The 24,864-nt window shown below is 35.8% G+C and overlaps 3 protein-coding genes across 8 annotated transcripts; 2 read left to right on the top strand and 1 right to left on the bottom strand.

Moving 5' to 3' along the window:
* Window positions 1–209: 209 nt before the first annotated feature.
* Window positions 210–22,039, top strand: LOC119639729. 3 transcript variants are annotated; one of them, XM_038037348.1, is made up of 6 exons: window positions 11,887–11,995; window positions 12,061–12,383; window positions 20,514–20,713; window positions 20,781–21,535; window positions 21,609–21,806; window positions 21,877–22,039. In XM_038037348.1, the coding sequence occupies exons 3-6, from the start codon at window positions 20,539–20,541 to the stop codon at window positions 21,898–21,900; spliced, it is 1,152 nt and encodes a 383-aa protein (XP_037893276.1). In that variant the 5' UTR covers window positions 11,887–11,995; window positions 12,061–12,383; window positions 20,514–20,538; the 3' UTR covers window positions 21,901–22,039. The 3 variants fall into 3 exon arrangements, with proteins under 3 accessions (XP_037893275.1, XP_037893277.1, XP_037893276.1); XM_038037347.1 differs by lacking the exons at window positions 11,887–11,995; window positions 12,061–12,383 and adding an exon at window positions 210–427 and having other exon boundaries at window positions 21,877–22,038; XM_038037349.1 differs by lacking the exons at window positions 11,887–11,995; window positions 12,061–12,383 and adding an exon at window positions 5,053–5,099.
* Window positions 2,263–2,706, top strand: LOC119639730 (translocon-associated protein subunit delta-like; the record flags this gene model as incomplete). Its single annotated transcript, XM_038037350.1, has 1 exon — window positions 2,263–2,706. A coding segment is annotated over one exon (381 nt), but the record flags the coding sequence as incomplete, so codon positions are not given.
* Window positions 2,839–6,074, bottom strand: LOC119639728 (uncharacterized protein PB18E9.04c-like). 4 transcript variants are annotated; one of them, XM_038037343.1, is made up of 3 exons: window positions 5,758–6,074; window positions 4,229–4,379; window positions 2,839–4,161 (listed from the first exon to the last, which is right to left on the bottom strand). In XM_038037343.1, exons 1-3 carry the CDS (start codon window positions 5,936–5,938, stop codon window positions 2,877–2,879), a joined length of 1,617 nt encoding a protein of 538 aa, XP_037893271.1. In that variant the 5' UTR covers window positions 5,939–6,074; the 3' UTR covers window positions 2,839–2,876. The 4 variants fall into 4 exon arrangements, with proteins under 4 accessions (XP_037893271.1, XP_037893274.1, XP_037893272.1 ...); XM_038037346.1 differs by lacking the exon at window positions 5,758–6,074 and adding an exon at window positions 5,041–5,140; XM_038037344.1 differs by lacking the exon at window positions 5,758–6,074 and adding an exon at window positions 4,830–5,033.
* Window positions 22,040–24,864: the final 2,825 nt, after the last annotated feature.

Below are 24,864 nucleotides of genomic sequence, written 5' to 3'. Positions count from 1 at the left end.
TTTCACTTTTACTTCATATTTTTTTAAATTATTACTTTTCAACTTTCTTTTACGCATTTTTGTAAAAGAATTCTTTCATTTACTTTTTTCGTTTTTACTACTAAACTAAATAATTCAATTAACTTCGAACACTTTTCAAACGAAAACATTCAAACACCTGTTGTTGATTTGCCAACTCGCAGAAAAATAAGATGATATTTTTGTTGTTTTTGTTTCAATCATTTGTAAGCATATGGTAAGTCTACGACGAAAGGTGAAGCAAGAAAGCAAAGCTAAGCTCTTTTTTTACGATTTTAACATTTGATCAGTTTTGCATTGTTTGTGAGTGGATAAGTATCATTTTTCGTGTTACATCAGATTACAAAGAAAACACTTTGCAAAATTTTGCTTATCGTTTAATAAGCCACCTTTAAATTTGAGTTAACACGTAAGTACTTGAAAAGCTTATTAATGTGCTTTAAATATTAATTTTATGAGATCACAAGTTGATGTAATTATATTTCTTTTGTTTCGGTGTATATCCATTATTGTGGGTTTCCCCGTTTTTTAATGTACATAAATTTTGTGCCTTTTGTGCCTTTGTGTGTGGCTAAAACAAGCAAATTTACATAGTTTACTCTCTTTATTTAGTCCGTCAATTGCTTTTGAGCTTGTTTTATTATTAAAAGATTCAAAAGTACAAAAAATAGAAAAATGGCATTACCAGGTTGAAAATTTTGATACGGAAAAGTGTACTAAGAAAAAATTTGAAATTGTAGATTCTAAAAAAGGTTTTTATTGACCGCGTCGCCACTAAGTATCGCTATCTAAAATCTATATCAGGTACAAAAGTGAAACAGTGGTTTAAGCAAAAATTTTTAAACTAGAGAGGTTAAAATGTAAAAAAAAGCATCCTTGCTTTACTTTAATTGGAGTGCATTGAAGCACGTTATGGCAAAGGAAAGAATCGCCTCTAAAATCGCAGAGTGTGATGTAATATTATATATGTACGAAGCATTTAAAAATTTAATCAAAAAATTTTATGAACAAAATCGAGTACTTCAGCTCTTTTTTTGGTTAGTTCGACTGATACGCAGGCAAATGCAAATCGCACAAGCGACTCTCTGATTTGTCTTTCTTTCTATAAACCTCCATCGTTCGTTTCATAATTCTATTTTTCTTTTAGAAACAACAATTTGTTCATCCTTTTTATGTAGTTTTGCTCTTCAAAAATATTCAACTTATTTAATCTCTTTAAAATTTGAGGCACCGACGTGTTTTGACACAAGAACGAATGCTCTTGAAAATGGTTTAGATTGGATCTCTTTTTGCACCAGTATCCATATAACACCGTTTTTGCAAAAGTTGGTACACGGAAAAAAGTGCAATTTGTAAAATTTCTCGATACAGTATTTTAACATTCTTAATTGGTACGAAATATTTGGTTCGGCTGGGCCAATTCTTTGAACCCACTTTCTTAGAACAGTTCCTAGGAGAACTGGATTTTTATTTAGTAAAAAAATATAATTTTTAATATTTCAGAGTGTACTTCTTAACAGTAAATTGACATTGAAATCAACGTTAGTGAATATGGACTATGCAGGTTTATATTTTGGATACCACCGCATTTAAGGACTTTTGGTGTACCATTACCAGGACGAAAAAAATAGTCGGCCTTACCCAGCTATGATGTTCTTACTGTTTTTTTTTTATTTTTAGCTCGACTTTATTTTATTTATAGTAATGAAATTAAAATTTTGCTTGTTACTGTACCGCACTTTCGGGCTGCGAATATTATAAACAATGGTAACTCTGTTTTGGTTAATATTTTAAAAACAGACGATTTGTGACGCATTTTCATGCCTTCGTAGCAGAATTGACATTTCAAATTGCTAATAGGTGGTAAACAATTTCTGATATGTTAAAGATTAGATGAGCGAGATCGTCCTTATAGAACTTAAAAGTTTGAATTTCTTTCATAAAAATAATAAAATACTAAAACGCGTGAAACTTTTGGTTTTTGGATCGGATTTTGTGTTATTAACGCCGTTGAGGCGAGCAGTTGCAACAATCCGAAAGTCACAATAACACATTTTAGTACAGAGGATGCCACAATCGTGTGAATATTTATGAATATATGGTTGCATTATTGCACTACACATAATAAACGTTTGTTTCATACTGAACACATATGTGAGAAATTTATATGCACTCTCAAATGAAATTTTAATGCTGACGAATGTGTGTAATGCGCAATCAAGTTTCAATTATCAAATCGAATGAAAAGCTTTAAAATTTATATTTCCTATCGGCGAATTTTCGTTAAAGTTTAGCAGTGAAGTAAAACCGAATCTCTTTGCGGAATCTCCATACGGAAAGATAGTACCAGTCGCTCGCGTTGCTGAAAACCAATATCAGGTTAATTGGATTGAAGACGTGAAGAGGAGTTCCAATGGTAGTGCAGTGGTACGTTTGTTCGAGGAGGAGGGTTATTCTACCTTGCATAAAGTTCAGAGAGATAGAGCCAAAGCATCCAACGTTAAATCCATAACTGATGTTACTGTTACTACTGAAGGTGCTTACAAGAGACCTTGGATAAAAGCTGAATTAAAAAGACAAGTGAAAGTTGAAATCATTACGCTTTCGCCACAGGACGTAATTTGAATGAAATTCATTCAAGGCAGGGTTAAATTTTTTAATAATTCCTTGTGGCTTTTCATTTCCAAATGTTTCTTTCAATTAACATAAAATTTGTAATAAAGTTTATTTTCTTTTAACTGACTTTCGTTTTATTTTTTTTATTTATATTTGAAAAATACTGATTTTCTTTACATATTTTTTACGTAAGTGAAAACTTACGTACAAAATATGACTACTTTTTGAAACCTTTGTTTTCCTCAATTACCGTTTAAAGTATTCTCTTCATCGGAGGATAAATCGATCATACCTTCTACTCTTGATGGCGACATAACATAAACGAAATGTTCTGTTTGAGGTTCATTACCGTTATTAACATTTATGTGCTGGTGCTGGTTGGCGCCATCCGTGGGGGAGTCTAGATTACAGTATTTTGAATTGGTTCCGCCGCTACCATTAACATTGTAATTAGTATCATTGGTAACGTTATCAAGTTCGAGTTCAATATCGCTGACAATGCGCATGCAACGCATTTTGGCTAAAGATTGGAATTTTGTTGGCATTGCTCGCACTTGTTTCGCCAAACTGAGAAAGAATAAAGTATTGGCATCGAGATCCCGGTTTGCTTGCAATATAGCGGTAACGTCAGGATCAAATGTTTTACGTATTTTAGCTGCCGGTGGCCCTGATGCTATGGTTGCCGTGGCAGGAGATGAGTAGTAACTGCTTGAATTGATCGAACTTGTGGAATTGTTGGCGTTCGCTATTGTTGTAGATGTGGAGAAACTTAGATTAATGGCCGAGGTCTGCGGCGAAGGCTGTACGCGCCGTATTTTTGTAATTAAGGCTGGATTAAACCGTGTTGCGGTGGTGGTGGTGGGATTTACTTGATTATTTATGTTGTTATAGTGATTGAAATTATTAGTTGAAATGTAAGTAGCGCTGTTAGTTAACTCTTTTTTAAAACTATCAGTCGATGCAAAAAGTTGGGGTTCAATAATTAGGCAACCTACAGAGCTAGCGGTACTGCTTGATGGCATTGTAATCGGAGTTTTGGTATTCAAAGCTGGCAGCGAAGCTTGAATTTGCGACGTTAATGAGGAGGGTAAGCCTGTTGCTGAAGAAGCGACAGCGGTAGCATTTGTAACACTTGTATTCCCATTAATAGGCCCGATGACAGGCATAGCTATTAAAGAAGGCGGTAATTGTACTGTAGGTAAGGATGGCACCGGCAAAACAAGTCCTCCTGCGGTCGTGGTGGTATTCGTAGTGGCATTTACTAAACCTATCGCCGAACTACCACTCACAACCGTCGGTAGTTGGGGATTTATGCACGTCAGGGAGGTATTTAACGGTAAACCGCTAATATTACCGCTGATTCCACTCCCATTATTGTTATTATTGCTATTATTAATAGCCGTTTGAGTTTGCGTTATTGAAGTCTTTAAATCATCCTCGCCACTATTAGACGAGGCTTTAGCCAACACCTGATATCCCAAATCACATTCATTATCTTCATCTTCTTTGAGCGGTAAGGTGTTGGTTCTGAAATATAAGAAGGCAAAATATGTACATCTGTTTTCTTTTTTTTTCCTTTTCGTTATCTACGCACCTTCCTGGCCCTTGATAGGGTTTCAAAAATTCCATATGATCGGCATGAGCCCAATATTGATATTTCTTTGAAGTTTTTGTACCCACACGGAAAGATCGCAAGTATTTTGTGTAGCTATCACGTAGATTTTTCCATTTTCTTTTCGAAGCATCTGAAAGAACAAATTTTTATAGATTAACCACATTTATCGACTAATTTGTTAATATCAATTCAGCTAATAACAATTCACACAGTCCCCCTGAAATAAACGCAAAATAATAACAGAGCACCGCTTAGCAATTTTTTCAAAACTAAAAAAAATTTCATGAGTTATTTTATAAAGATTCTAAAGAAAACCTCCAAACAGATCTACACTTAAGAAATAAACTGTATTATATCTATAATCGAGCGATGTGAATGCATTAATTGTTTACCCGATTTACACTGCTTGAAAGTGTCATAATATATATTCGAATTTTATATACGGCATTCTTGGTCGGTCTGAATTAAGTGTTAATTCAACACTTGTCTGTTTATATTGCGGAATGCAGTTTAAAAACTCCGTTTAACACATAAATAAGAAAATTACAAATCCAACAAAACAAACGCATAATTGACATACACGAAACCAAGAATTGGGTATTAATACGTTTTCATCACGTCACGACTTCTGAGCCAAAAAAAAAGAGGAAAAATTCTGCTTATCACTATTTAGGAAAAGCAAAAGATTCTTGCCAAGCTGGAAAATATTTGCTTTCAATATGGACGATAATTATGAATTAACACTACATTCGTTGTCAAGAAAAAGGTGAAGAAAGTTTACAAGTCATTACACTTTTTTTTAATATCCTTCTTCTTCTTCTTTTACGAGTGTAACAAATCAACAATAGAGGTGAGTAAAAAAAACAAAAAAACAAAATTATTATACTTCTTCTAAGTTAATTTTAATATATTTTTTATTTCATGTGATTAATTTGCGTGCTGGAAAGAAATCGATAATTTTCCCTTTTTTTTCCTTTTTGTTTATCTGCACATCTAAGCATGTGCACACACATACACACATCTAGTTCTTTGTTGTTATATTTTCATTTTCTCTGCTTTGGGAATACTCTGCGTTTTACTCATTCTTCTTTCTCTCACGTTTTTGCTGCTCTCTTTCTCTCTCTTACTCCCTCCCTATTTAAACTCTGCAATTCTTTATTTATTATTTGTATATACGTATCAAAATCGGTGTATATTGTTCATTTTAATGAAAAATTGCTGGGCCAAATTACTTTTAATTTCTGATGTATGTTAAGTTTTTTACAATTTGATTACTTTTCGTTTAGTAAACAATAATTTTGTGGGATAGTTTTGCTTGGACCAAAGTTAACTTTTATATGAGTTTTTGCCTTTTTTTTGTAAACACTTTTAATGTGTATTTTATTTACACGCGCTCTCGCTCTCGTCTCACAGGGCAGAATAATTTATGCACATATTAAAAATGATTTTGTATGGAAATGAATGCAATGTATGTATGCATTATGTGCGATTTGTTTCTCTGTACGTACCAACTGATAAATTTATTTCCGCTGCGATTTGTGACCAAACCTTCAATTTTACTTCAACATTTTTATAATCGGGGTGATGTGTATTATAGATCTGTTGATGTTTTTTCACGATTTCAATAAACTGGGACGTATTATCCGAAGTTGTCGAAGATTCACTAATACCGCCGCGTTGATATTTCATATTGCTCTTGATTGTTATTGTAACTAACGTAGCTTTTAGGAATCTTCTGGCCTTTCCAGTTGATGCAAAAGCCAAAAAGCGATTGTCTGTTCTGTACTTGTTTGATTTGTGGTGCCTAATGTCTAACTATTTAGATGCGTATGTATGTGTTGACTTTTTCTGGCGTACTATATATATATATATATATACATATATATATGAATATATATGAACGTACACTCACACAAATGTATATGTATATATAAATGTTTGTTGTGTTTGTGTGTAAATTGCACACAAAAACCTTGCTTTTCTTTTTTAGCAACTGTCCGCGTTTGACTAGGCAATGTTGCGATATATATGATGCGGCCGCTCTGACATAAGTTGGACACTTGAATGAGTCGAGCGCACTTACGCGCTCTGCACACAACCATAGGCAACTGTAGTCAGTCAGCAAACTTAGCACAGTCAACGAACGACGTTATGATGGCGGCCGACGACGATGGTATGGCTGATGGTATGTGTTTTGTCGTGTCTATTGCCGCTGCAACAGCAGCGACGACGATGTCAACCGGCGACGGAATTGTTTCATTCAGCAACGTTTGCAGCAACGTTTGCAAACGGCCGTTACCATCATCATCATCATCATCATCACCATTATCATCGTACACATTTAATGCCTTGATAGAGCACACTTTTTACTGCAGGCAAAGTTGCTTCAGCTGCTATTGCTGTTATTGTTTTTTGTTGGAGTATAACTTTGCCCAGGCAATGTAATTGCAATTCTTACACGCGTTCATCCCCCCGTCGTAGGATCGTAGGCCCTGCGTCTGTTTCAACCTATTCACAATTACAAGACAAAACGTAACAGCACCGCAACGCAAACATCGAGCAAATAATATCATTATCAAGCGCAGAACGTACTTTCGAGAAGACCGTTCGTCCCAGCAAATGAGACGGCCGCTGCCGCCATTAGTGTTTGTGCCCTTTAGTTTTAGTTTCTTTGCACGTTCTGCAGTGCTTCATAGACTTTTGTTGTAATCGCTTCTTTTTTTTTTTTTGTTTTGCTCTCTTTCATTATTTTTTGCGCCGCATCTCCTGTACGACTTAGTCTACCGTTGCCTCTGCACCTCCATCATGACTGCCATTGTCGCTGCGTTTGTATTATTGTGGTAATTGTTGTTGTTGTCGTTGTCGCAGTGTTAGTCGTCAAAGCGTTCCCGTTTCGTTTATATGTTTGGTTGGATGATGGTTCCCTTTTATTATATGATTTCCAACGGTTATCAACGACAGTACAGATCTATTGCATGTATTCGTTTGTGTGTGCATGTAAAAGTGTTAGTGTGTATATACTCTGTATACGGTTTAACTGCTACGACTAGTATGTTATGATAGCAAGGCAAGCGGTTAACCCGGTCTTGTTTGCTAGTTCGCCTTCATGCCTGCCTGCTTGCCTGCCTGCCTGCCTGCATGGATATATGGATAGATGAGTGCACGAAGGAATGTATCGTTAGCGTAGTTACTTGTGTACGACTAGAGCGTTTTTCCATATTTTGGTTTTGTTGTACTGCTGTAAGTTTAGTCAGAGCAGAAGTTGTACATGTACAAATCTGCACATATACATACATATATATATATATATATATACATGTAGCTGTAATCGCGTTTACTATTATTTCTGTTGTTCACCATCGTGTTCATCGTTGCTGCTTTCGTTTTTGCTAGCTGTTGTTATTGTTATTCTTTTTTCACCGCTGACTCTTGTAACCATCGCCATCGCCAGTGCGGAGACCAAATTGTTATTGTGTGCTATATGTAAAAATTGACAAGAGTTTAGTTTACTATTTTGAACACTCTCTTTACCCCACACACGAAAATATCATCCGTTCAGTCAGCCACAGGTCTGGCTTACAATATATATATATATATATATATATATATATATATGTATATATATGTATATACATATATACATATGCATGTGCACAAGTCGATTGCCTGGACTTCGTTGCATATGCTGTACATTTAATATAATAATTGAGAGGTAACCCCAATATTCATCGGACTTGACATCGACATCCCTGATTATATGCTTATTAAATTTCATCAAGATCAAAAACGGAGTAAGAAAAATCAGTTTTATGTAGGAGGAGGTGGTGTAAAAGCAACCGAAGGAGAGATGTAAAGCACGATGATTATTATGCTTGTTAAAGAGAGCAATCCAAATGCTTTTTAACTATTGATAAGCAAGGGCAGGGTTGTCGCTCTTAAGAGTGCGGGTGAATTTTCGCAGATATATCAGAAGACTAAAATACTATAACCGCTCTATTTATGGCGTATTATGTAGCGCAAGATGCACTCAAAAGACTATCATTGCTTACTTGTGATCACAGCATTATCTGAATCTGAAGTCGGAAACTCTTCGCATGAATGTTATAACTGCAAAAAATATTTAATTACAAGTTCGTATTTTGGTTTCGTCGATTGACATAGTTCACTTTTTAGAAGTCAAGTCATTGTGTCAAAAATTCTTGGTTAACTTATATCAAAGAAAGAAACTAGTTAGTTAGTTATTGTAATTGTTCTGAAAAACATGGTAGTGAAGAAGTAATCACCCGGGCGAATCTAATAATTGTTTTGAGGAAAATTATGTGAGTTTATGGTGGTCTTATTTTTTAATACAACCAATCGTTCGTATAACGTGGTGATGATTAGAAAGCATCGAAGAAGGGGGTAAGAGATAAGGAGGTAGCGGCAATCCAGTGCAGATGTGTATTCCCAACGCCTTTATCCACTGACCATAGATTATAACTACGATAAGGGCAAACTCTAACTGAATACTGACTTAGTAATTGCGATTCATATCTGTTTGGGCACTCGTCCGGATTGATGAAAATTAAATTACAGAAATACCCTTTAGGATGACATGAGTGCCGAAGGGGTATTTGGAAGTGAACAATTTCATCTCTTTCCTTTGAAATTTCGTATTTAGAAGTGCAGAGAAGAAAAGTATAAAGTGTTTTAAAATGTTGAAGTCCGATCTTTCTTGCATATCTATATATATATCTCCTAACCCATTGAAATAATTAATCAATTGTTTCAACTCTCATAATTAATAAAACATCTTTATATATTGTTAGTCTTTTATCGAAATCCGTTCAGACCTGAACGTTTCCGCTTATGTGTAAACTATGTTTAAGTGAAAGGAGAAATTCTTTTCCTTCGTACTCTTTGATATATGTGAATAATAGTGTCTTATATCTATTGTTTTAGTGATGCCTTTCGTCTTCGTTGTTCTTTTCAAGCTCCTTACTTTATTACGCACATAACATTACTTATACATGTCTCCTACGTATATACTTGCAATTGTGCAATCATTTTTCATACTCATCATCGAAAAACGAGCGGTACATTCATTTTGTCAAACCGTTGGCATCGTACAGAAGGAAACTTAAGACGATCCAGAGAGTATATATAGTCGTGATAAGCATCAAATCCCGCTGTCAGTCTGGCTGTCAGTTCGTCTGTGTAATGTCTGTTGTAATCTTCCTACCGGAGGCAATTAAATAGCCATCAACTACAAATTTGGCGCCAAAATGATCGAAGGACACTCTTACAGTGCCACGTAGACTGAGAACACCTCTGTTTTTAAAAGGAATAAAAGCTTAGTTTTCTGCTCATTGCTCATAGCCTACAACAAAAAGTAGAACGTATAGACGATGCTGTAGTGCTTGTATAATAACGGAAAAAATCCTGCAAATATATAATTTTTTTTTTCAAGACCTTTATAATGTGCAAAAGCAACCCTCGAAAACCCCATATTGTATATAATTTCTTGAGCACTTTCAAATTTGGAATGCAGCTAAACTTGTCCGCCTGTTTGTCCGCCCTTTGACATCTGTGGTAAGCATTCGAACGTTCACACGTTCGCAAAGATGAATATACCGCCTACAAAAGAGGTTTTAAGTCAAAATACATGGTCAAAAAACATGGCTATAACGCTCACACGCCTACGCAATAAAAATTGTGGATACCTTCACTTTCTATGGTTTTTGCCCGTTACACCTAAAATACAACGCATGTACCATATAAATTTCTCCACTTTTAACCTGAAAATAGAAAAAAATCATCCGCTTCTCTCTAATATTCTAGGATATGAAAATGGGGTTATTTTCCCTTCTTAATCTCTTTTTTAGGATAGTGGTGGTGGGCATAAATAATTCGATCACGATCGAATGTCATTTTCTTACTGGTTGTACCCATTATCGAAGGATGAGGGGTATATTGATTTTGTCAACACGTTTGCAACGCCCAGAAGGAAGCGTCAAAGATCACACACAGTGTATGTATATTCTTGATCAGCATCAAATTCTGAATCGATATAAGAATGACCATTTGTCCCTCTGTGCAATGTCTGTCGTAAACATTCTCCTGGACGCAAAAATGAAGGTATCGACTTCAAATTTTGTCAGAGACTTTGGAAGTTCATGCAGGCAGTTTTGTTTTGGAAAATCCGTCGAGGGATACGCCCACCGCGTCACGTAAACTGAGAACAACTCCGTTTTTAAAAAAATGAAAAATAAATTTTTTGCTCATTTCTTATAAACTACAACAAACGAACGTACAAAAAATTTGATCGCATATTATATGGACGATGCTGTAGCATTTGTGAGCAAACATGGAAAAAAATTGACCACGCCTGCTCAATATTTTAGTGTATCAAAGTTGTATATTTTTCTTTAGTATCTTTATAATACGCAGAAACAAGCTTCAAAAGCCCCATAAAGTACACAAATTCTTGGCCAGTTTCAAGTCTTGAATTCACGTAAACATTTCCGCCTGCTCCTCCGGCCGTGTGTCTGTTGAGCGGAAATGAAGATATCGCTAGCAAGTTTGCAAAAGAATTCGGAATTGATCTAAACTTTCCAAAGGACCCGCCTGCAACGCCCACATGCCTCTGTGGCAAAAATTTTTACTTTCAAAACAGAAGAAACCAACTGCGCCCACTTCTCTTCTTTTACTTCTCTTGTCTTTTTTTTTTTTTTTTGGAGTAAACTGTGATGAGTATAAAAGATTCGGTCCCGATCGATTTTTAATTTCGTACTTGTTCGCCTCTAATTTATTCTTTAAATATTATTTGTTTTAATCGTTTACTGTTTTGCCTGCACATATAGTTATGTAAGGTGAGACATGAATTTATCACGGTACACGTTAATCAAACAGCCAGTACTCAGTTATAAAGCACTTGTTGCGTGTTTGAATAGATATTCAAATTTTTTGCATTACACACCTTACACTTGTTCTTCTAATAAAAGCGCTTATTTCGTTTGTAATACGTATAATAAGTGAGTAACATATATAGAACAACAAGTAAGAAAATTGTACTCGGTCGTGACGGAATCTTTTATACCCACCATCATGGTCTTTGGAAAAAGGAGAAAAACTGAATTTTTGTACTCTTTGATGGGATTGTTTCTAATGTCAAAGCAAAAGTCGAAATTTATATGTTATGTGCGTTGTAGTTTATGAGTAACAAGGAAAAAGCACGGAGAGCAGCAAAGGTGTTCACAGTTTTTGAAATGTAGAATTGTGGGCGTTGTAGGGGTGTTCTTTGAAAAGTTTCGCTTATCTTCAAATCCTTTTCCAAGCTTGTGGGCGATATTTTCATTTTTGCGAACGTGGGAATGTTTTCCACACTATTACTACACAACTGAGCAGACGAGTGGATGACCTGTATATTATGGGATTACTGAAGCTTGCTTCTGTGCGGTATAGACGTTATGAAAAAAAATGAAATTGAGAAGGCGTGACCGATTTGGATCATTTCCTTTGAAGGTAATGCAACATCGGCTAATTTTGCTTATGCCAGTGTGATGATTAGGACTATTTTCATCATGAATTGTTAGGTGGTGTCTGCAAATTCATCATTTCGATCAGAATTTCTGCCCAAAATGCATTGTCGTTTGGAAGAGTCTATTCAGTTTCTATTCACTTTACCTATTCCCAAGTTCTATGGCAGCAAATTAAACAAATAACTAATGACATGTCGACAGATGAGCAGAACTAAGGCAAGATAAGGTCAGGAGTGAAAAACCCTATAAACGTGCCGCTTTTTAAGAGAATTTGTGCTCTGTGACCAATAGATTCATCTCGACGCGACCAATATGAGGACGACTAGGTTGCACGTTGAAATGTTTAAAGCCGTGAAGGTCGTCTAAAATCAGTTGATGCGCCAGAGCACATTGATGGTGTGTAAAAAGTTGAAAAGGCAGGACCTTGAAGGTGCGGTGGACTGTACGAATGTCAAGCTGTGTCAAGCTGAGCTACATCCGATAAAGCTTGTTTACGCTGGAAGCACTTCACAAATTCACACTTTGCAACACAAGTGGTCGCAACTGCTTTCGGAAAAACTGATCATCTGGCAACAGAGCCTTTAAACGTAACGTAGAACGATCAATCCCGAACGGTAAGCATCAACTTGTTTGCCTTTAGTGTAATAAGGATAGAAATAAGTTTTTTTTTTTTTGAAGTAAGGAAAGCAAAAAAACAAATAATGACTACACGAGCTCTCAAACACATTTTCTAATAGCCTACGATTTAAATATTCAAGGAATCGAATGAATGGTTCATGCGCCGTAAACGACTTCTTTTTCTTCGGAAATGTGAAGAATAAACTGCGTGCACAACGATTTTCATTGGTAGAAGAAGCTTGGAGGCTTCGCAAGCATGTTAAGTAATGGAGAAAAACCTTTGACATTTGCGAACGTGTGTAGATCATAAAATAGAATATTTTGAAGGGCAAATTACGGTTTCTTCCTTGTTATACCTAAAAGGTCAACTCGGACTCGCATATTCTAAAATCTTATTGGTTTTTAAAACATTCAGGGAGACGTTCATAAGAGGACCTTCAGCCGTTTGATCACAAATTGTCGAATTATAGCGATTATAATAAGGCTTGGTTTTCTGGTAAAACGAAAGTGGTATCTTATTTTTGGAAAGTTTATTTTTACTTCTTCAGTTGTGTGGACACAAAAACTCATTTCAAGCGGAGTCATTTTTTTTTTTTTGTGTGAAATTGATCTCTTTGCCTTAAGCTAATGGTATGCCATACCAACTTATTTACACTCGCTCGAATGTTCGACTTGGAGTGATTTCTAAGATATTGTGTTCATTTATATATGTCGAAGGGAGATGGGGGTTGTTTTCATCAACTTGTTTATTTTGTTTGACTTTATACTTAGTTTAATGTGTTTGTAAAAATAACGCTCGAGAGTCTTCAGTATACTCTACATAACTTCTTTTACAGGGGTATATTAAGCTTCGGCGGACATATGCAACACCCAAGAAGAGTTGAGCTGGACCCGTTTTTCGTATTATCATCCCGGTTTTCGTATTACCGTCTGTCCGTCTTGGTTTCTTGCGTTCAATATTTGACATACTTTGATGACATGTTTTGGTCGACGGCTGAGCGCTAGTGAAAATGGTTGGGATCGCTGATAATGTTGTCCTCGACCTCTTTTCCTATAACGTCGTATTTCAAAAGGTCTGTGCATGAATAATTGAGGGGAGGTGTATTTAATCGCAAGCTCTGGATCACTATAGTGTTTCTACTTGTTTTTCGTTTAGAAAAATTTTGGAATTTTACACAGGCATTGAGTGCACCAAACAATTTTCTTGCAACAACTTTCACTTTCTTTCTTGCTTTCCCCGGTTTTGATTGCCAGTCTTTTAGATCAAATTCACACATTGTCTTATAATAATTTAGTGTTTCTAGACCTATGAAAATTGAAAAAACAAGTTGCGGCAGCAGAAATGATACCAGGGATGGTTCTATCTAATAGATTACAAGCGAGATGTACAAGTAAAAGCCAATTTGTCTCCCTAAGAGAGGAAAGAGAGGATTTTACTTTGGCAATAAATATTTTTGAAGACACCGTAGCTGAGCTTTACCGAACAACAATAATGGTAGCTCTTAAAATGTAAGCAGGTTTCACAGATTCAAATAAATTCAGTTCGGGGAGCTGAAAAAGTGTTGCTTTTGTTGCTTAATTTCAAGGATGGTGCTGTTGAATCCGGATGAGTTATGAAAAGTACAAACGGTACAATATCGGAAACGTAAAAAACTCTGATTCAGGGGACCATTAATGTCGGCCGGGAGCATGAAAATCATTGGCGCCTACATTTAATGTTTAGCGCGTTACGAACGCTTCAAACCTGCTGTAGCCCGATTTGTTAAAATAACGACACTGAGCCTCGCATTGCGAATGATAGCAGCGCTGATTTCAAATGTGTTATTAAACCTGGCAGATACACGTATTAGCCAAACGGCGACGCAGTATCTGTCTGAGGAGGGCAACCATAGCCCCATGCAAAAGATCAAACGTCCCTTCGACACGAAATTCCCATTTTACTGAAAAATGTGGAAAAATGCTATTTATTGCTTTGAATCAAAATAAAATTTCCCTGTACAGAAATTGATATTATATACCTATCCTTACGTCTCGTATACTGTAAATAGGAGCAGCGTGTGTTGGCAGAAGCTTTTGTCCATAATGTACGGTCTTGAGAAATTAGCGATAGTTCTTACCATAACTAATTTGAACTTAGATATAAAATGAGTCAAAAATATGTGTACCGTGTTATAAGCTTCGACATGTACCGTATTGTATCGAAGCCAAGTCTTAAGGCGTAAAGTTTTATGATGAAATTTCTTTTTAAAGGGACACATAAACGAAAAAAGAAGTTAATTCCGGATAATTAATTTTCCCAAATAATAAATTCCCCAGAGAGGGGAAAACCAAGTGCACATTCGCAGGCGCGTCAGGCAGCTGCCAGCCGACGAAATTGATTAACGGATTAAAAAACAGGTTAACGGATTAAAAAATGAAGCCATGAATATATTTGTAAGAATGTACATAAATAGACCATTTGCGGAAGACAGAGTGAGTCGGAGAAGATCATTTGAGCCGAGAGTACTGCCAAAATAAATTGTGAATAATTCTACTGTTAAGGAATATAATTGCAAATAAAAGAATTTAGAAGAGCATCTCTTTGGAAAAGAATATCCACGGTCTAGTGGTACGAATCCTCTCTTAGAAAAGCGAATTTCGTAACAATACATTCAAAAAATAATGATGACAATCAGAAAATTAATTTCCATTAAAATTTACAGCTAATCTATTATTTTCTCTTCTCAAAGTTGTCCTCTTAGTAACGATAAAATAAAAACAAAAATCAATGGAAATCAAGTAAAAACGCTACAGTGGGTCATGTCCCACCATTGAGTGCCCTATGCTATCCTACAGCCATCTATATAACGACTATCTAACTATAAGGCATTTTATGGGAACTAGGCGAAAATATGGTCCGATACGAAACATTGCTTATAGCGTTCGCCGTCTGGTGATAACAAGTCGGGGTACCAAATTTCGCTAAAATATCTCAAAAATTGCAGCTTGTAGGTTGGGCAAAGGAAAAAGAGAGGATAGAGCTTAAATTGATTCAGAAAATAATTCTGAGTCGCTCAGTATAGTAAAAGGTACGCCTATCTTAAATACTTCTGAGTGTTGCGTATGCAAATCACAAGTGGCGTTGGGAATAAATAAACATAAACCATGTTTTGAAACCGTGTTGCCTCAAAGCCGTATTATAATATTCGCAAGTAGTGCGTCCGGTTGTAGCGATGTCGTATCGATGACATGTACCATGTTAAGCGGGGGTTTCCCTATGTTCGCTGAAATTGGCGGCGGGCAATATATGAATATGAATGTGCATGTAGACAGTAGGCAGGAATGTGTAAGGCTTACATCTGGCGGCAAATACCTAAAATGGAAACATAGACGAGTTTGTAGTAGTTATGAAAAGTTCATCTTCAGTGGCGGGCCGGTTGGAAACTACAAGCAAGTAATGATTACAAGATGAAGAGGAAACGAGTAAAAACATTATAACCGCGCAAGGATCTTACGCTATTTCGTTTAATAGAAAATTTCACTTATTTTCGTGATAAAATATGAATTTCTTTGTAAAGCCATACCTTTCATGGAAACCCATATGTGAAAGTGGGTCCCCAACATGAACTGACATGGTTCACATTTATCATAATAAATTTAATTTTCTTGTCAAAAATCATATTACTCTTCGCCTCTTTTTCCATGAAATATAAAAAGTTAGAGGTTTTTACTTAATAAGGCTTTACTTTACATGAGAATCCTTATATAGGGTGGAGTCCAAAATATAGATCACCATAGTCGAAATTTGGTCAAATTGCTCTCGCTACGAAAACTAAACATTTTCGCCGTATAAGGGTTTAGTGTTCACAAGAAAGCTTGTATGGAATTGGATTCAAAAAGTTGGTCCCTCGTAAATTCAAGTTTTCTCACATTAATTTAATGTGACGAAAATGTACTATTACTCAGCGATTTTTATCGAAAAATTTTGAAAATTGCAAACATCCTTATACAACAACTTTTTCAAAATAAGTCTTTATATGAAAAGGATCCCATTTAATCAATTTTCGATATGGTTCGTCACAAGACAGGATTCGAAACATTTAAATCGATTCAGAAAATGAATCTCAATCGATCGTTACAGTAAAAGGTGCGTCCGTACGTCCTTACAAGTATTACGTACATCCACATAAATTTAATGGACACTATGCCACAAGTGATGTAGGGCATAACTATTAGGCGAGTAAGAGAAAGAAATCAAATCCGCTTACAGACACAACTTAGTTTCTGAAAAATTGTTTTCACTACGCATGATTTTTTCCTGTTGAAAGTTTGGTTCTTTAAAACCATACTTTTTGATAAATTGAAGGCGGTAAGGTACGGAAATGCTTATTCTTTTTGTTTGCTGGAGTGCTTTAGCGGGGCTTAATGGTTGGCAACATTTGTTTTGAGTGTTGCTCTTAGTCATGCTTGAGCGACAAAGAATCAGTTTCAAGCAAGTTGGTACCTTTGAACGATGACTGAAAAAATGTGAAGAGCTTTGCTACTCACGATCTATCAGAGCTTTCATGCTATTAACGGGAACGTTATTAAACTTAATCTTGATTGCATTGTAGACGATGATTTAGAATCATGGGACTGGTGCGGGATATCGCTAGAAGGTAATGGATCACGATTCCATGTTTAACGGTAAATACTTGCTTGAGTTTCATAGTTAGTACTCTTTAAATTGTTTCGCTTCTTTTTTTTTTGTTAGTTATTTATTGTTCATTGTTGTTATCATTGTAACTTTTTAGTATTTGTTGTTAAGCTTCCTTTTTGCAATGTGAACGAAACAATTCACGCGTCCTCATCGCTCATATTTTAAAAGCATACACGCAATTTGTACATGTATTGCGTCTTTCCATATATATATACGTATACGTGTACGTTGTCGTTGATGTCGTCATCGTTGTCGGTAACAGAAATAGAAAACCAAATCGCTGCGCGCAAGCAGTCGCTAGTAGTATTTAGACGAAGATATAGAACTTTATTGTAGGTATGTACGTATGTATGTATGTATGTATATTGGTTGGCGTTTGGATGTTAACCGTTCTTGTGTTGCTTCCTTGCCATTCTCTTTTATGACGGTTGCTATATAGCTTACTAAACATTTTAGCTCATATGCAGCGATTGTTGTTGACTTGGTTATGGTGGTCGGTCGGTCGCTGATTGAAAGTAAAACGTTCGTTGCTGGATTTGTATTTTATTTCTGTTTTCTACGCGAGAGAGGTTCACAATATTTTTTCTAAAGCAATCACGTCGCCATGGCTGCTGTTGCCATTGTTGATAACGGTTTTGCCTCTCTTGTACTACATTCAAGGTGTTGACGTTGTAAACGTCATGGAGGGTCTTTTTGTAGCAGCAGCAGCATGGGTGACGGCATCAGAGAGTTGTTCGTTAAATTATTGTTGGTTCGTTGGTGAGTATTCGTTAGGTCGTCGCATCTTTTCGTTAAAGTTGTTTTGCTTGCTTCTTAATTTTGAAAAAAAAAATAAATATATATATATATATATATATTTATTTATTTATATATATATATACATATGTACATACAAATACATATAAATATATATTTATATATATATATATATATACATATAAATATATATTTATTTTATATACATATAAATATATATTTATATATATATATATATGTATATACATACAAATATGTATAAATATATATATATATATATATATATATATATATATATATATATATTTTATCACATTATTGTTGTTGAGTGCTACACACTCTGCTGTTTACGCTATTATATGTACACAGTGTGGCTTAAATTTCTGCGAGCGTACCTAATACCCAAAGGATTTCAGATAGACTCATGTTTCATTATAACGATCGATACCGAATGATTTTTCGAATCGACTTAAGCCCCTTTGTCCACGTGATATGCTTTTGTGTTTTTCATTGTTAGTTAGCTAGCGGTCGGTAATTGCTGCAATAATAATATTTTCACTATTCATCATTTTCACGACGGCAGCGTTTCATGTAACGCGAAAAGATCGTTGTATAAAAAAAGATATACAAGTTTGAAAATTTCTCGTCAAAAATCGCTCAGTAATAGTAGTTCGGCACATTCAATGTGGGTGAGATGGGGTAATTTTTTGAACCCCATCCTCTATAAATAAATCTTTGTCGAAATTCGAGTAATTACGGGAAAAAAACAAGTGAAGATTAATAAAATCTTTGAAAAAAAAAAGTAATTTTACTAAGTTTGGACTCCATTGTGAGTGGGCCCAAAACAGTTTGATCCCTTCACATGAAAATTAGATGTCATTATTTTTATCAAGAGAATAAAGGATAAATTGTAAAAGGCAAAGCGAGATAGGGTATTTAATAGCGACCAAGCTCGGCTGTAATTTTTTTATTTCTTTTTACATATAACCCCGATTTTAGGGTTGGTACTCTTGGACTCTATTTAAGGCGAGAAGGTAAAGTCGAACTCATAGCAAATTATACAGAGCTTACGTGCTCGAACATGTTATCAAATCAATATACAGTAAAGACAGTATTTGCAGGTCACGTGAAGCTTCGCAACGAAATAAATTTTCTATTTAGAGCTTCGTGGCACGGTAAAAATCGGTCGCGCTCAAAATCGAATCCAAATAGTTGCAGCGATATGCGAGCAAAGTTAAATGCCTCGTAATTAATTAATTTGGCTTACATTTCATTTGTATTCTGATGCGAGAAAAACTAAAAATTTTCACATTTTACAAGGCAAGGAGTATTCGTTGCCTTTAGTCTGAACTGCGTTCGCAAACATCAATATGCGGCTACCGCATTGCCAAGTAGTTAAGAAATGCCGCCGTCAATTGCTCTCCAGCTGTACAGTGAGTGTTCAGTCGCGATCGGCAAAACACTTACCCTTTCATCCTACGACCACACCCGGAGTAATTGATTGTACAAGAAGAAGGCAGTATATGTACGCAGAGTTTTAGTTTGTATTATCACATATACATGTCCTATAGAATATGAGTTGAAATAAACGCGATGTAGGCACTATACGATCGATACATCGAAATTTTTTCTATCTTGCTTTTCCTTCTTCTTCTCACGCCACTTGTAATGCATCATTTCATACGATTTATAACACATCGAAATATATGATAGTAATTCCGAAAAAGCTCGTCGGATATCTTTTCGAGTAACTTGCATACGGTGGCCTTTTCCGCCCTTCCCCTTGCTTCCACTCTCAAATAGATCGTACCGAAGTGCCTATCCCCTCGCCGCCATACACCACAAAACATGAGCGAGCACACAAGAAGAGCTTAAATCCGTTATTGAAAAGGAGGAAGGCAGGAACTCCTCCCAAAAAAAATATCCAGTTCATTCACTTTTTTAACATCTCTTAAGATGTACGCACGTATCTTTTTTCGCATTTTTTATATGACGGTTTGTGTAGAGCAATTGTCTTTAGTCGTCTGCGTACATTTTACAATGAATTCTAGGAATTTTTTTTTATCTCACGCCCTGCGGTCATCTTGGTAATTTTCAATTGATATCCAATTATGAAACATATCCTAGCGAAGGCATGAACTAGTACGCATGTAGGAAAAGATAAACTGTTGGACCAACTCCGAACCGGTTGTTTCTCATCCATTAGATTTTTGGACTCCTTCTTATTTCGCTATTTTTACCTACCACTAACTGAATAATATAACGTGGATTCCACGGCGACATTGGAGTTGATGTACGAGGTACAATGTTGATACATGCTAGGTATAGGGATGCAAAGAGTCGATAATGATAATAAAGTCGTAGATTTGTTTTTCAAAGAATGCTCGCAAACATGTGCAAATTGGAATTGCAACCAATCTGTTCACAGCTTAGATAGCAAGGAATGTTATTGTAAAGAAGAAGGAGTAGACAAACAGGCAGACGAAATATAGGCGAAATAATTTCTTCTTCGTGCTTTTCAAGGACACATATTATTTGTCAAAGTCCGGATTGAATTCCGTACGTAACTGTTAATGAGCAGTAAAAGGATCAAGAACTTGATAATGACGCAAACATCTTCAATCACTCATTATACGTATAACAAAAATTTAATTTTTATAAACATAAGTCACAGAAATTTCATCTGTTTCAGCGTTGTCAACGTTTATTAACTGGAAATGGCATATCCGTTCGAACAACACTTGCGAGATATTGATCAGAAAATTAGTGTTAAAAATTGTGATCGACAAGCATATACCATGATGTATGATGATGTAAGAGATACTTTGTTGGGACGCATGTGCGTAGTAAGTGAAACCTTTAAAAAATTATACAAGGGTCACACTTTGTTTGGTAAGTTAATGTATTTCGAACGAAAACGAACCCTCTTATTATGCACTTGCTATGAATAATTTTTCAGGTAGCTATCCGAATAGTGTTCGCATTATAAAGCCGAACGAATTCGACGTTTTCTTTGAATTAGAAACGCCATATAATGATGAGTTGTATATTGAGAGCGATGAATACAGACCAGGGTTTGTGAAATTGGATTTCGAGGATGTGATGGAAGAACTTTACAATGACGAGAACTTAAGCTATGTATATGACGAGTTTGCAGACAATTTGCTCGATCGTAATGACTATCTAAAACGTACCAATTTGCAATGGTGGATTCATGATATTATAGAGGAGGTTTTCATCCGATTTGGTAAAATTGTTCACGGAAGAACAACGATGGAGTTGGAATATCAAAAAAGCAGCGTAGCACATACCGTTAAAGTTAGGGATCTCTACTCTTCAAGAAATATTTCTATTGATTTCGTGCCAGCCTATCCGATTGGCAGACCAAGCTGGTTACGGAAACGTAATTTTTATCCCTTTGTTGGTTGCTCGGAAAATTTTTTCGCGGTGCCAAAATCGTTTAACGCAACCCCAAAAGGAAGAAGTGGCCAATCTCTTACGTTTCTTCTTGTAAATCCGTCAGCAGAATACGAACTTTTGCTTGGCAAACAGCATTTAAAGGTAGCTTTGCGCTTATTAAAATCCTTGCGTAATTGTTACAGAGATGATTTGAGACGCTTGAAAAGTTACTTTTTGGTTGCGATGTTTTTATGGCAGATTAGAAAACGTCCGGAAAGTTTCTGGGAGCAACCGATCAATATCGTATTTCTTGAGGCAAGTATATATAAATACAATAATGCCAAACAAGAAGAAGCTTAGTTATCAATCTCTTCATCTTTCTTCTAAGATGTTGGAAGTTCTAACAGAGCATTTTCAAAAAGGCGTGTTGCGTTACTTTTGGTGTCCAGATCTAAACTTGTTGGATATATTAAAGCCGACGGAGATCGCAGAGTATGCCGACACTTTGTCTTCGATAAATAATACATTGCAGTCGTACATATATCAGCCAAATCTAAGTTTGGAACGTTGCGAAACTCATTTTCAGGTAATGCAATAAAGAAAATATTTTGAATTGTTTCAAAAAATTTCTTCTACAATTTTGCTTTTATTATTAGTTGCCCGATTCTGATTCTGACTGATGCTGCTAATGCACACTCAACTGGAAGCATATTATCTTTTTCGTTTTTCTTGTGTCCTCTTTTTATGCATATTATATTTGTATCAATAAAGTTAGTCGAGAGAAGAAGTTACCTATAACTCTAAAAAATGTAATCTCCTTCTCAGAAATTTCTTACAACGTCATAATCATGGTTTTTATATATAATGATACGGCGCCGGAATGCTGGAAGGAAAAGTACTTGCAAGAAGACTTTATTTGCAATAAGAGCAATTAAATGAGAATATTAAGGAGTCAAGGAAGCTGTATCTGGGTATACTGTTATAATACTTAGATGATCTAGGATGAGGGAGAAGGGTGAAAACTTTGAGAAGATAACATTCATTTGTCTGCGTTCGAATGTTTTATACCCTTGCATATCGATTGCCTATGACCAAATTACCTACCATCTTTACCGGCGGCGACGGTCATATTTTTCACACTCAATGCCTTTATCTCAAAAAACATTTGAAATAGAAAACGAAAAAGCTTCGGGCATGGCCGGTTTCTTCCTTTTCATGGAGTGTTCGTTGTGGCTTATCAGCGATGAGCAAACAAATCCAAAAAGCAAATGAGTCCTTAGCTTATGTTACATTGTAGGCGCGTCCTTTGATCGATTTCACCCTTTGCGTCCATAAATTTTCAATGTTTTCACCAAATTTGAAACCGACGTTTTAGCATTTGCGACTGAGAGAACTTTTACCGTAAATGTTATACAGATGGATTGAAGGATAGATGCGCATGCTTACATCGGCTCAGCGTGTAGATGCTAATCAAGAATACATATATTTTAAACGATTTCTGAATCTCGGTCCGAGTACTGTTAACCTCTTGATGTCAACAAATATACGCTAACTCAACACAAATTAGAATTCTGCTACTGCATCAGTTAACGCAGAAGGCATTGTACCTTAACATTATTATTGAACAAATAAAATAAATGACAATTCTGCAATTCGGTCGCCTTATCGACTGACAATGAAAGTTTGCCAAGTGTTAATGAGAATGCGAGTTTAAAACAAGAGGAAAACTGTATTACGCTTGGACTGAACCTTTTAATATGCGAAATATGTATATAAAGAAGGTAAGACAATTTATTGATCAGATCGAAAAACGTTCGGTCTAAATTTCATATCAACAGGTAGCTGAAAACATAGTGTGCCTCATAATTTCCAACAGCAATACAAACCACATATAACGTTATGAACTATGCGAGGAGCACGCTGAAATTCGCAAAATAATTTCGCCCATATTAGGGTAATAGCCTGGTTATCGGGTTTGCATTCGAAAACCGACTGTCCTAAGTCTTTATTTCATTTTGATTCGCTTGTTACGTTGCAGAGCTTAATTATGTATTGCTTGCTTTGAAATATCCCTAAACAGTCCTTGTAATTGTCGGTATAAATTTGCAAGAACCGCTGTATTCGAACTTTCCCAAATTTCGGTTGAGATTTTTTTTTATTCACATAAAAATTTATCTATCATAAAGCTAGACTTCTGAAAACGCTGTCGACCGAAATGACACCAGATTTTTTAAGGTGCCCTTCTTTTTCCTATTAGGCCTGAAACATGAACACGTGTTCATTCATTTTGTCCCTAAAGGCGTAATTGAAAATGTGCAATCCATTACGTTATATGTAAACATAGTATGAAATTCATGGGATATGTGTATATATATTCGGCCCTACGGTCGTTAGGTAAAAATAGGACAACGTCTAACAAATTTCATCATAATTTCTCAAAAATTACGGCCTCTAGGTTAAACAAATAATAAAGACGGACAGACAAAGTTAGCTCGATTTAGAAAATGATTCCGAAGGTGATTCTGAAACGATTGATATAACAAAAAGTGGGCCTAGCTTAAGTACTTTTGGGTATTGCACATATCCATACAAACTTGATATGCCCTTGTATCACAAATAGTGTAGGTTATAAAAAAAGCAAGATGAACTAGCTATAGTGAGCGTTCAGTCGATAAATGTGTACCACGTACCCATTGGGCACACACCCACCAAGCTGGTATCACTACCTCTCCATTTCTTTCTTTTTCGCCAATTCTTTCTGCCAATCACGATGTACGGGCTTATGAACAAGTAAGAAAATTATGTTCTGTTGAGACCGATTCTTTCACACCCATCATCGTGATCCTTAAAAAAAAGGAACGAGCTAAACTTTCCGAATTTGAAACTCTCCAAAAATTTGTATATTTTATACAATTTTTGTAGCTTGTTTTTGGGCGTTGTAACAGTTTTGAAAAAAAAATTCAAATTTTTGCAGATTTGCTGCAGTCTACGAGTAATGAGCAAGAAACCAATTTTTTAACCCTTTTGACCCGAGTTGGCCCATTTGCAACGCCAACCTACTTGCAAGAAATTCCAATGTTTCTGCTAAGTTCGAACCCAATAGTTTAATTTTTGCTGCCAGGAGAATATTTGCAACAGGCATTATACAAACAGACAGACGGACATGCTTAAATCGATTTAGCATTCGATGCTGATCAAGAATGTATATACTTGTAGGGTCACTGAAGCCTCCTTCTGGTAAGAAAGCCTTGCTGCTAGCAAGCATTGTTTTCTCCTATTACTTACTGTTTTAGAGACAATTCTTGTTCGCGTTCTTTAGCATAATTGTGAATGTTACCTGATGTAATAACAACACCGCGTGACGTCGTGATCGTACATGCTTCACTAGCTATTTAGTATTCTTATACGACTTGCCACAACATTTGATGCTACGACATGAACGCATGTAGAAAATATTAAATAAAAGATCAAAAAAGACCAGTTCGGATGTGTATACGATTGCAATATGAAACTAACCTTATGTCCCAACTTCTTTAATCTCACAAATGACAAAATAAAAGTTCTTCATAAAATTTTCATTTCTCGCATTGCCAAGAACGTTGTAACATTACGACATGCACACAAAGGCATGCACATGCAGAGAA

The sequence above is a fragment of the Glossina fuscipes genome, unplaced genomic scaffold (genome assembly GCF_014805625.2).
Source record: "Glossina fuscipes isolate IAEA_lab_2018 unplaced genomic scaffold, Yale_Gfus_2 113, whole genome shotgun sequence".
Taxonomy (NCBI): Eukaryota; Metazoa; Arthropoda; class Insecta; order Diptera; family Glossinidae; genus Glossina; species Glossina fuscipes.
The sequence above is the reverse complement of the archived record's forward strand: the minus strand, read 5'-3'. Positions and strand labels throughout refer to the sequence as shown.

Excerpts from the sequence above, each read along its gene's own strand:
- LOC119639728 (XM_038037343.1), bottom strand. The coding sequence starts at position 5,938 with ATGAAATATCAACGCGGCGGTATTAGTGAATCTTCGACAACTTCGGAT. Across the intron at positions 4,380-5,757 it reads GGAAATAAATTTATCAGTTG|ATGCTTCGAAAAGAAAATGG; the intron begins GTACGTACAGAG and ends TTGTTCTTTCAG. Across the intron at positions 4,162-4,228 it reads CCCTATCAAGGGCCAGGAAG|AACCAACACCTTACCGCTCA; the intron begins GTGCGTAGATAA and ends CTTATATTTCAG.
- LOC119639729 (XM_038037349.1), top strand. The coding sequence starts at position 20,539 with ATGGCATATCCGTTCGAACAACACTTGCGAGATATTGATCAGAAAATT. Across the intron at positions 20,714-20,780 it reads CAAGGGTCACACTTTGTTTG|GTAGCTATCCGAATAGTGTT; the intron begins GTAAGTTAATGT and ends ATAATTTTTCAG. Across the intron at positions 21,536-21,608 it reads TCAATATCGTATTTCTTGAG|ATGTTGGAAGTTCTAACAGA; the intron begins GCAAGTATATAT and ends CTTTCTTCTAAG.